This window comes from Oryzias latipes, chromosome 12, assembly GCF_002234675.1.
Source record: "Oryzias latipes chromosome 12, ASM223467v1".
Classification (NCBI taxonomy): Eukaryota; Metazoa; Chordata; class Actinopteri; order Beloniformes; family Adrianichthyidae; genus Oryzias; species Oryzias latipes.
In genome coordinates this window covers 15,535,313-15,547,458 of record NC_019870.2, presented here as the reverse complement: position 1 = coordinate 15,547,458, position 12,146 = coordinate 15,535,313, and the positions used below count along the sequence as shown (strand labels likewise).

At 41.2% G+C, this 12,146-nt stretch overlaps 1 protein-coding gene across 3 annotated transcripts in view; it reads right to left on the bottom strand.

Annotated features, from left to right (window-relative positions):
* Positions 1-12,146, bottom strand: part of sh2d3c (SH2 domain containing 3C) — a 59,384-nt gene that overhangs the window by 32,039 nt on the left and 15,199 nt on the right. Inside the window, exon 1 of one of the 3 annotated variants that reach the window (XM_011481883.3) lies at positions 11,400-11,795. The exons of the other annotated variants lie outside the window; for them this stretch is intronic. Coding sequence (XP_011480185.1) covers positions 11,400-11,480 — 81 coding nt within the window. The 5' untranslated portion in view covers positions 11,481-11,795. Of the gene's footprint in view, positions 1-11,399; positions 11,796-12,146 lie in introns of those variants that run through there. 3 annotated transcript variants of the gene reach the window in all.

Genomic DNA, 12,146 nt, shown 5'->3' with positions numbered 1-12,146 from the left:
GTGTGCAATTGGCTGACAGGCAGTCTCTGCTGAGGTATCAATTCCATTCATACAGTGGCAGTAATGAGGCGTGCACGTGAGTCCGTGCATGCGGATGTGGCCACTCCCCGCTGACGGACGGATGCAGGCAGAGCTGTTAAGGGCTGCGTCCATCACTGTGAGGCGCCAGCGTTACCTGCCGTCCCTGATGGACGCCTGTCCTGTCCCGCACGCACAAACAGGCCGGCTTTCACAACAAAGCACGTACTCAGGCGTGCACGCAACTGATGGGGGTTGGGATATGGGTGTTGTCTTTCTGTTGTTACCACATCGTTGCCATGGTGACGCAGATGGAGCTTTCACTGCTAGCCAGCCCCCCCTCACTTTGCCAAACACCCACCCACCCTGCTTTTCATTGATGCCTTGTCTTTAAAAAAAAAAAAAACACTTTCAAGGAATTCAAATGATGGAAAAACTGTGTCTGTGTGAGGAGGTGGTGTAAACGCTCCTGGGAAAGACACCGTACATATCCTCTAAAAAACAGCCCAGCTGTCTACTGCTACACCCCTTTTCCTCTTTTTTCTTTCCCTCATTAGAGATCCTCCACTTTTCCTTATCTCTGGGTAATCACATTTTCCATGATGATTTTGCCCATAGGCTTGCATTTTCACCGAACTTCCCAAAAAGCCTTGTAACTTCAATAATTTATATCAAACATCACATGAAGCCTTGAATTCCAGACAAGACATCCTGGAAGCCACTTAGCAAAGCATCATACCATACTTTCCACATACCCTTCTATAGAAAACGATTGGCTAGCTGTAGGACGTTCAATACCCATGAATTGTCCATTACTCTTTTCCATCTGGAAGATTCTATTACTAACTTATTGCAATCAGAAATATAATAACAACAATCTAATGCTCAATCGACTGTCTCGTCATCAATTTATCTGAGGTGAAAGGAAGTACTGTCCCTGAAAGTACATCCGACCAACTGTACACATGACTTATGGACTGTCCACCAATTGGGTGGTGGAGGGAGACCTCTGATTGGAAGACTGCAGGTTCCATTCCCACTTTGCCCGACCAATTTTGGAAGTGTCCATGGGCAGGACATGGAACCCCACATTGCCCCTAGTGGTTATAGGTTGGTGTCCGTGTTCGTCAGCGGAGCCTCCATCTGTGTGTGAATGTGTGTGTGAATGGGAATGTGAATGGGAATGTGACACCTTGGGCTTTCAAAGAAGGTAGAAAAGCGCTATATAAGTATACGCCATTTACCATTTAACGCTTGAACTGTATGTCCAGGAACTTTGAACTCCAATGCATTGGATAAACCTGAATTTCTTTCTTTTTTTAAGTTACGTAGTTCATAATAATATGGTGAAAGTAAAAGTTAACCTTTCAGTCACATTTTTTTCTGGTTGATTTTCTACCGTTTACTGGCGCATCTACAGTTGGAAGAGGCTTTCAATTGTTCTTCCAGGCTTTTTCTTTCACAGCTCTATTCCAATTTATGAAAGACTAGGTGTCATATAATTCTGTCTGGGCATAAACCGTTATTATTAATTTCTACTCCATGATCAATGTTCAGATTCCTTGAAATAAATAGAACGCCATCCATATGTCACTACTAAATCCAAGTCCATAATTAGTCAAAGTTCAGCCTGGTTTAACTTTCAACACGCACTAAATTCACACTTTTTGTGCGTTGAAATCTGTCTCAAAAATGTGCGCAGCACCACATGAATGCGAGAGTTTTATATTATATATATGCATGTTTACATAGACTTTTCATTGAGGTGGTTGCTTGAACATGCATGACTGAGGGTGGTGTGAACATAGCTAGACAATCACCTATATTTGCTTCCACGTCTCTAATCCCTAATTAGCTCTAAAACTGCTTATTACAGACAAAACCTGTAGAATTTAAGGGTGCAAAACAAAATGCATAGGTCAATACGTGTGCAAATACTCATGAATTGGGCTGGATGAGACTCAGTGTCCATGTTTGAGGAAGCGTGTGTGGTGGGAAAGAAACAGATTAGGTGGGCGCGTGCAAGTGTGCTTGCTGCCATTCTCAGCTGCTCTCAGCAAATCACCCAGAGACGCTTTAACAGCCCTCGGGTCTTTTCATAAAGGAATATGATGCATTAAAAACTCCGCAGAGGTCCAGGGCCTTCTGTAACTCAAACACACTTTACCCAGAGGGATTCATTAGAGAAGAGAGCAACATTCACAAAAAACCAGAAGAGCCAGGCATGCACTTTACACAAACCATTCATTAAAAAAACCTCTTTTGATCGTCAAAATATTCTATGGCATGTATTTAGCATATATACCACATATTTACCATATATTAACATTACTTTACATTCCTTTTTTCCTGGCTGCTCTCTGTGGATATCACTGACAACCACACAAGCTCAACTTTTTCAATTGAACAATGAGCATTAAGGAGCCCAGCTTCCCATGGAATGCCTATTTGTTTCATTTGGGGGAACTGAGCCTCTAAAGCCGACGCAGCCAGGTGTCCAATGGCCTCGCCGTTCTCCTTGGTCAGGAGAGGTCAGACACGAAGAGCGCCAACAATTGCTCCTGTTTCAAATCCCTTCACTATTCTACGCTCCCCTCTCAGCTGCGTCTGTCCTGGCATCTGTGTGCACATGTGTGTGTGTGTGTAGGCGTGGTGGATTCACAGCTATGTGACATTCTTCAGAGGGAGTCTGATGGAAGGGTTTCAGAGGAACTGCCTCTCAGACACAAAGCTTTTGGAACTCTGTGATAGTTCTCGAAGTTTGCTGAAACCTTACATTCTCATTTTACAGGTTAGTGACATAGCTAGCCAACACTCAAAGATAAAAAGTCAAATACAATTTTAAATCAAGCTGTTCCAAAAAGTCTATATTCCATGCATTAGTCACAGTTGCCCTAACGGGTGAAAAATGAGCAAACGCAGGAGGTTCACATAAAATCTCAAGATCGTAGACTGCTCGATGAGCCCGTAGAGAGAAAACGGGCAAAAGGTCGTAGCGAGCACTTATATAACACATAAGCGTAAGTAAGGGGGAAGTAGGTGAGGCGCAGGCGTGTCGTCCTGATTAATCATTTTTTCAATTCCCACAAATCCTGTGAACTGCTCATTGGGTCCGTTAGTGCTGTTCATGGGATAAGTGGCACAAGCTGACTGTTAGGAAGGAGAAGATTTGACAATCGTCATCCTATCGTCATGCTACAAGCATCTTATGAGCACTTACGTATCAAGTGCACACGGCGTGCGTATGGCATGTTCCTTAAGGCGACCGTACGGACCTCATGTAAACACACCTGTGCTCCTTTTGAGTTCATCTCTACGACCCTCCACACCCCAAACAACTCCAAATCCCGTAGCATCCTCATGGCTCAACCCCTGTTTGGATTCATGTGACTAAGACTTAATTTGAATCTGCCAAAGGAAACCGAATCCAGTATCAAAGGAAGATCTAAACTCCCCTCCATGAACTTTTTCTTTAGATTGATTTCTTCTCCACCATCACCTGTTAAAAGTCTTTGTTCGAAGCTTATTGCTTATGTTGTCGTGTTTTCTAAATTAAAGCCTTCCCATCATGTTAGAAGAAAGCAGATGATTACATAAAGCACTGAGCTGGAAAGCTCCTTGATCCTGGCCTGCAGCTAAAGGCCATGAAACAGAGGCTGTTTCATTTTTGCATTCCGACTTGTTTGAATGGAGCACATCTTATGTATTTCAGTTTGATGAACCATAAGAGCGCCTTAAGGTGCTTTTTTCTTTTCTTTTTGCTAGCTGGCCTGTGCTTAAACGAAGCACGGGCTTGAATGACTTAAATGCTTTATAATGACTTCTCCTGCCTGCAGGTCAAAAGACAGAGCTCATTTAAAGCGGCGCTTTAAACGCGGACAGTTAACCTTGCAAACAAGCTAACACTGATAAGATGCTCTATTTCCTGAATGTCAAGGAATCAGTTAATTCCGGTTTTATCTATAAAAAAAAGGACGCTTTAGTCTTTCAACTATTTAACGTCCAAAATAGTGACCTGGGCCCAAAGAACCACTTAAAGCTTGATGCTTTATCTGACCTCTTAAAACAAGATGAAGATTTAAAGAGAGCCCCAGTACAATGCATCACAGGGACAAAGCGCTGCTAAACTTCTGCATGCCGCTGAAGGAAATTCAATACTTCCTGCAGCTGCTGATCAGTAAAAATCCTCCAACCAAAGAAGCATTTTAGTTTCAGTGCGATTATCTTTTTTTTAGCATTCTTATGCTTTAGATCTATACTGCAGGAACACATTTACTGTACATGTGCAGACTGCTACTGCCTAATTTATCTTCTCATAGTTAATTTAACGGCTAATTTAGAAAGAATTTGATGTTATCTCCCTTTTAAAAAGCAGGGTTTTCTTATTCTTTGTATGATTTATTTTGTTTTTGTGTATATAAGGGCAACATCAGACTCATTTCTGAGGGTTGCATTTTTAAAGAGCCAATTAAACCAACAGAAGCTGTATGTTGAGCTTCTAGTATTATACATTAGAAAATTGCCTCTTTGTGTAATACAACTATTGATCTATATAGAGTAGTCTACAACTAATAACATAGAAACATTCCTGCTCTGCACATTGATCGCAATAAACCTTACAAAAAGTTGATGAACCAAACAGTACCGTAGAAGAAAAATAGTGAAATAGTGGCAATAATAAAAATAATGTTACCTCTGACATTATAAGAGGTTTCATCAAAGTTTTGATCCAGTGTGTGGCAACAAAAAACCTCTTGTAGTTTGAGCATACAGTGATTTTAATACCTATAGTGATGTATGATATAAACCATGCATGCAAGACGCTTAATTATAACAGTATACCAAAGGCCAAAACAGTAGGTTTTATAAAACAACTTCTACAATGATTGCTTTGGGGGGGGCTTTTCCACAGCCAGAAGGCCCTGGTTCGAATCCCAGCTGGGTTCTTTTTGTGTGGAGTTTGAATGTTGTCCTCCATGCACGAGTTCTCCAGCTTCCTCCCACAGTTCAAAGACATGATTGGTATGTTAACTGATCATTCTAAATTGTCCCTTTGGTGTTTTGTAAGTGTGTTTGTGGTTATGTGGCCCAGCGACGGACTGCTGACCTGTCCAGGGTGTACCCCGCCTTAGCCCAACAGTAGTTGAGATAGGCTCCAGCAACCCCAAAAGCGATTCAGCAAGTTTGGAAAATGAATGGATAGATGGTTTGTTTTCGCAGTAAGCAAATATATAAATACATATAAGAAAATCAAATTGTTTTCCTTTACTTTTAAGGTTACACTGAAAAGATTTTAATAAACCAAACTGTTTCAGGGAAGGGCAAAGGTGGATAATTCAATTGTGCACTTTTAATACAAATTAATAAAATGAACTATGACGGAAAAACCATTTCTCCACATTCATTTTTTTCTGAATGCAAACTAATTTTGGGTCAGAGAGGAATGTTGGTTTCTGTTTTTGTGTGTTTGGGATCAAATATCATAATCATTATCCCCAAGGCATTCAGGAATTAAGCAAGATCACAAAGGCTCAGAAAGCAAACGGTTCAGCTGTACAGAAATAAAAAAAAAGGTTAAAAAATGTTTTACTGACATGTGTAAAACACACGGAACTGAAAATGTGTTGATTAATTACAGCGGCTTAAGCTAAGTCTCCTCTCCAAGCCAATGCCAAAACAATCAGAGTTTGAAATGTTTATTATTATAAAGCAGTCAGTAGTCAGACAAGCAAATGATACACACACATGCATGCACTGTTGGCACACGTGAACACACAGACGCCGTTTTGCTCCTCATTAGTGCCAAAAAACATCACAGTGCTCTAATGAGGATACGGACTCCAGAATAAAGCAATTGCGGCCCGCATACACAAACAGGCGCGAGCACGTGCACAGCTGCCCTTCACACTATGAGCCTGCAGGGTGTGAGGGGGAGGCACACCCAAAGAGGATTTGTAAAGAGGGGGGGCTGCTTTTGGGAGGAGAAGGAGGCAGAGAGATAGAAGGAGTGGAGAAGAGGGGATTACACGGTAAATATTTCAATCCTGAAACATACCAATTGGTTTGGACTCGCTTTCTGGCACAGACTGACTAGCTAGCGCGCAGTCACACCAGCAGGGACGCATCGTCTGCAGCCAACTTACAACCGACTAGAAAGAGAGTGGGCTGATGGATAAAGCGAACAGAGAACCTCTTGGACCCCCTGGAGCTTGGGCTGTCAAGTTTGTGACAGAATGATGAGAGCGAAACCAGTCAAACTCAGTTCAACTGAACATCCACTGAGGTTAGGACTTATGGCGCAGCTTTTTATTGCTTTCTAACTCATAAATAACACCAAGGAGACTACGGGGTACAGTAGGCAGTGTTAAGAAACATCATAAAGAGTTTGCAACTACTGCAGAAAGTTCAATTTCTTGTTATTAAACGCTGTGACCTGCTCTTAGAAATAAAGCCAGGGATTTAGAGACCACATTGTACAGAAAAGATACCAGTGAAATGATTCTGTACAGTTTCATCTGTTTCTAAGGGGGATAGCAGAGAAATTCACAAGTAAAACCTTAGATGTATGCACATACACATACTATTGACGTAAGGCTAATGCAGTCGTACGGTGTCCTTACACCACACGTACTTTCATTACCGACCAAACCCAAATGCTGCATGCATGGTGGGTGCAGGTGATACATCCATAGGATTCCTGTAGGATGCTCACACAAACTTCACTCTGTTTGTCTAGTTTCCCAATTTCTAACAGTCAGGCTGCGTGTAATGAGCGCTCACTTACCACTAGGGCTGCACGATATGAGGAAAACTTGCGATATGCGATATTAGTGATCAATATTGCGATAACGATAAATTTGCGGTAAATAAACAAATAGAAAAATAAACAAAAACATCATTCCCATTTCATTGCAACAGTTTAAAAATTATACTCCAAATGACCCTCATCGACATGGGGGACAAACGTCAGGGTGGCTAACCCTGGTCCTCAAGAGCCTCAACCCTGTCTGTTTTCCAATTCTCCCTAGACTGCTCGATAATCATAACCAAAATCAGGTGTGTTCAGTCAATCAGGATGTGAAATCACTTGAGTCAGCCAATCAACAGCAAGCTGGTTAAGGAGAGCTGGAAAACAGGCAGGGTTGAGGCTCTTCAGGACCAGGGTTAACATGATAGGCCTCCATCTGATTGGTCAACAATGGGAAGGCGTCCATCTGATTGGTCAAAGCATAAAGGGATTTATTTGATTCGTTAAATGCTTCAAGCTGCTAGAAGATTGTTTTAACACATTTTGGGTTTGCGATTTATTGCGATATTCGCCGTCTTTTGCGATATGCATATTGCAGAGCTGGATATTGCGATAACGATAAATTTGCGGTATATTGTGCAGGCCTACTTACCACAGTACAAACGAGCCCCGTGTGCAACGCTCAATAAAAATCTATGCAACATGCCTGCGTCTCACCTACTTCACCCTTTCTCACCATCACATGTTGTATAAGTGTTCGCTAAGACATATCGCCCACACCGTGCCCGTAGTAAAAAATGTGCATGAACATTTTCACTGAGTAGTTAAGACTTCGATATTTCCTTCGGGCCACTTGCGTACTCTGCACATGTTTGCCTATTTTTCGCCCAAAGACGCAGACAGCCGCTATCCACTAAGAGCAGTTGTTACTAAGGCCTGAGCTGTAAATTAGCACTTCCATACATTTATATTCAGATAAACCAAATATTAGGTATTTTGCAGAAGACTTCACATTTCCCCCCACAAAATATGGTATTAATCAAATAACCAACAGTAAATAACAATTTTGCTTCAAAAGTTTCTAATATAATTCTTTCTAAACTACAATTTGACAACCAAAATGCTTGGTCGCTGAAGTTTTTTTTAAACTATTGCTGTCCCTGGAAGCAAACAGTTGAAGAACTCAGCATACATTTTTTTTATCCCTCCATCTATACTCTATTGTGCAAATGTAAACCCTGCAGAAATCTGCAGCAAAAAGAAAATAAATATGTCTGTGTGGTGACATTCAAAGTGATACCAAGAGGTACTAACTAAGCCCGAAAGCATGTAAAAAAAAAAATCAGATTCTCTAATATTTAATGTGCTGTCTGCAACAGCAAAAACTTAGTTCACAGTGTCCGGCCAGGGCTGTAAAGCAGAATTCTGCCGGGTTGTAAGGTTGGAGGTGGCTGCTAAGCCACAAATAAAGCAGGGCTGCAGGAATGCTAAAGGACAGAGGGACCGGCTGCTGGCTGCCATGACGGCAGCCACATGCTGCTCGGGTCAACAGGGACTGGGGCTACAGAGCTGAGCAGAGGAGACACAGACAGGAGGGGGTGGGCCGGCGAAAGTAGCTGCAGTAGGACAAACAAAGCAGAAGTGTATGTGTGGGTTGTTGGTTTTTTTTTGCCTCTGTTTGTGCATCGTGTGTGCGTTTTTCTGTATCTAGTGGAATTCCTTCATTGAAGGGGTTCAGCGGGCAGTTACGCTGCCCCACTTACACCGTCCTGCTGGAAGCACCGCAGACAAACGCTAAGCTACACATCCATGTGTGTCAACGAGTGTATGTGCGTCATAGTTAACACACAACAGTCTAGACCAGAGGATCAAGTGTAATCTCTCCACTGATATGACAGATGAGTTTACAGTCGTGTGAAAAAACAGCCTTTTTCCAATAGAAAGTTTCAAAATTAAGCAGAGCAAAAAATGTATAAGTAGTTGTCATGTGTTACAATGCAATAACCTCCGACGAATGACTGACATATTACAATAGATAATTAGGTGCTCTACAAAATATAGTCAAGGGTTGACCATTTAATCAGTGAGAGGATTCATTATGTTTAATTATTATCTTTAATGGATAATAGAAAATGCTAAAGCCATTAATTAGCAGGCAAAGCTGCGAATAAAAATGTGATTTAGAATGTTGGATTTATTACTAGTTTTAATGAGTTTGTTTGGTTACTTTTTCATAGAAAAATGCAAATAATGAAAGATTACACTTTAAATGTTAGCACGCCTTTAGATGCTGATTTGACAGTCTTAATTATTCCGCTTAAAGCCTGAGGTACTAAGGTGACAAAAAGAAACAAGATGATTTTTCTTCACTACTTCACCCCAAAAAAAGTAGATTTGTTTGCTTACTTTTTATAAATATATCTGCAGGTACGATAGCACATCACTGCTTTCTTTATTCTTCAACACTGCAGCTAGGAGAAGCCTGATTTAAAAAAAAAAGGACATAAAGCTCTTTTTTTGCATTCATTGCTGAAGTGTTTTAATAAAGGTGTCGACGCGTCATTTATAGACACTTAAGAAATAAAGTCAGAGGGGACAATCACTGCTGATTTACAAAAAGCTACACCACAAATACATCAAATTGATGCTAACCATTCAGTTTACATTTCTGTCAAAAGGAAGTAAGAAAATCCTTAGAAATTATCCTTTTAATATGTTTTGAAAAAAAGACTTCGTAACACAATCAAGTTGCTATTTTTACAAGTTTATAATTTGAGAATAGAAGTTTGTTAAATGAGATTATAAAATATGTCATCTAAAGTAAAAACTTCAGGGTTTCATCTTTTTTTTAATTTTTTTTGTAATATTATTTTTTAATAACAAACAATCATTTGTGACAAGCCAAGTAAGCACCACGAAAACTAATCACAAAGCTTAAAATTCTTTAAAAAAATGTAATAAGTTAGGTGAATTTCTGTGACAAAAGTAAAACACTTCGAAAAGGTGGAGCATCTTTTTCCTTTTAATGAGCACTCTATATTTAAAAAAGAATAAAGTTAAAATCATAGGATTTAATTAATGTATCATAAGCTAAAATTGCTGTTTTATGATACAATCAACAATGTCGGTCATATGTTTTTTTGAGACACTTAAATATTAACTGCCCCTTCTAACACGCACAAAATTAAGCATTTTATTGCCCCCAGCATTTTAAAGACCCTGCTAAACAAAGTAATAGTCAGATTCTGTGACCTTTTGTTTTCTTTTGAACCTAACAGATGTGGCATGTAACCCAATACTTATAAAGATAGATTTATTTTTCTGTTATATTTGAGCAATTTTAGTCTATAAATGTTTGATTTTCACTCAAAAGTGCAGTGTGAAAGCAAATCAAATCTAACAAAGGGGTTACATTTACAGCAATGTACCCAAACACGAAAAGATCTGATGATTCTGGTCTGAAAGAGCCTTATACTGTTGGATCCATGTGATTAAATAAACTAGTTACAGTTACCCAGTGATCCTGGCTCCCATTTTCTATTGGCTAGTATTTACGTTGTAATTACACTACTTTAACTTAATGTTGCAAGTCAGTGTGTGTAAGAGCCTTTGATGAAACACTTTGTTGCATAAACTGTAGGGTTGGTTAAGCAGATCCACTTCTAGAAACTATCCGATGCAAAAGCAAGGGTCCACAAAGGTTATGGAGCTTCATTAGGTGGAGAAAATCCATATTTCTAGAGACCCTAAATTTCAGCCTAACTCATAAATTTATTATTCCTGCTTAATTCTACAAAGCTGCAAGCAAGATGGTCACTTTTCCAGCACATAAACATTTTCCACAGCTTTTCAGAGAAAAGAAAAAGTGAAGATTAATGTCACTGAGGTAAAGGATGATGACCTAAAGCAGGCAACCAAATCATAACCAAGAGAATAGACTGCAATCAACACTTGTCAACACAGAATGCTGTTTGGAAACAAAGGCTAGTTTGTGTAAATGAGCTAATTATTGTATTTGTTTAAAAAGAAAAAGGGCTTCCAGTCACTCCTGCTGTTCAGCAACTAGTAATTAATTCACATCCCACTCATTCACACACAAAGCTCCACCAGAGGCGCAACAACCCAGAAACTCCAAGATCTATACAATTAAAGCAGATATATTATTCTGAAAAGCTCTCTAAACATTAGTAGAAAGCGAGTTTCTAGTAAAAGAAGTCCAAATTGAAGACACTTGTCTAGATCTTGTAGTCATGTAAGGAAAGGGCCAGAAAACAACCATTGCACTTTTGTTCAGGAATAAGGTCAGATCTAGTGTTTCAAGCCGAAATTAGACTAAAGTGAAGCTGATACTGTGGTGTACAGTGTGCTGCACTCTGCTGTGTCCTTCAGACACTTTCTCCAACTCCTTCACTGCTGCCCTCTAAGTCTCCCCTTTCAGTGTTTTTACCCAGTCCTGCCTGACTTCACATGCATTGGGTATGATATCATCCAAAGTAGAGTGACATGAGAGGCAGAAGAGGAGCCAGCAGTGAGCAAACCTCCCATAAATACACACAAGCAAATGTGCCGAAAGGAAACTTGGGTGGTATATGTGTGGATTCCCACGCGCGCCTCCCTGCAGCTGTTTGCTCACCTGCACCTGCATGAAGGATCCCCGGTAGAAACAGCATGCTGCAGCCGACAGGGCACTCCACAGACTGCACCTCTCCGTCATGATCCTGCTCCTCTCCAAACCTTCACTTTTGCTTACTACTACTTCTTCTTCTTTATCTTCTCCGTCCTCCTCCTCCTCCTCCAACAGCAGCTAATGCCTGTCCCACCCCTGCCCCGGCTCAGGAGCCCCTCAACATTGGTGCAAAACCCGGACCGTTGCTACAAACTCAAGCAGGCTAACGCGGCGAGAGCTCGCGAGCCACTAACTGCCGGCAGTGACATGGGCTAGCTAAAACAGCTGGAGCGCGCGGAGGAGCGGCACGCGGCTGCGCTCGCGCTGCTCTCTCTGCCTCTCCGAGCACTTGCTGCTGCACTTCACGCGGCTGCGAGGGATTACCTCATTGCCTGCTGATGAAAGGGGTGTGGGTGGGGGGAGGGTGGGAGATGGAGAGAGAGGAGGGGTGGTGGTTGGGTTGATATGGGGGGGCTTGAAAAACCCCACCCACCCAATGACCCCCCCCCTCCCCTTATTGCCTTAAAACAATGCTGACAGTGAGGTGAAGGAAAAAAGTGAGGAAAGGATGGAGATAAAAAACCTTCAAAATAAATAACCTTCTCTTTTGCCATGAAAGGAAGCACTTGAATGCAACTTCACACCTTCCACCTCTCTTTAAATTTCTGCGGCACACATGCATTTCCATGGAGCATGTGGCTCCTGCGCCTGTGA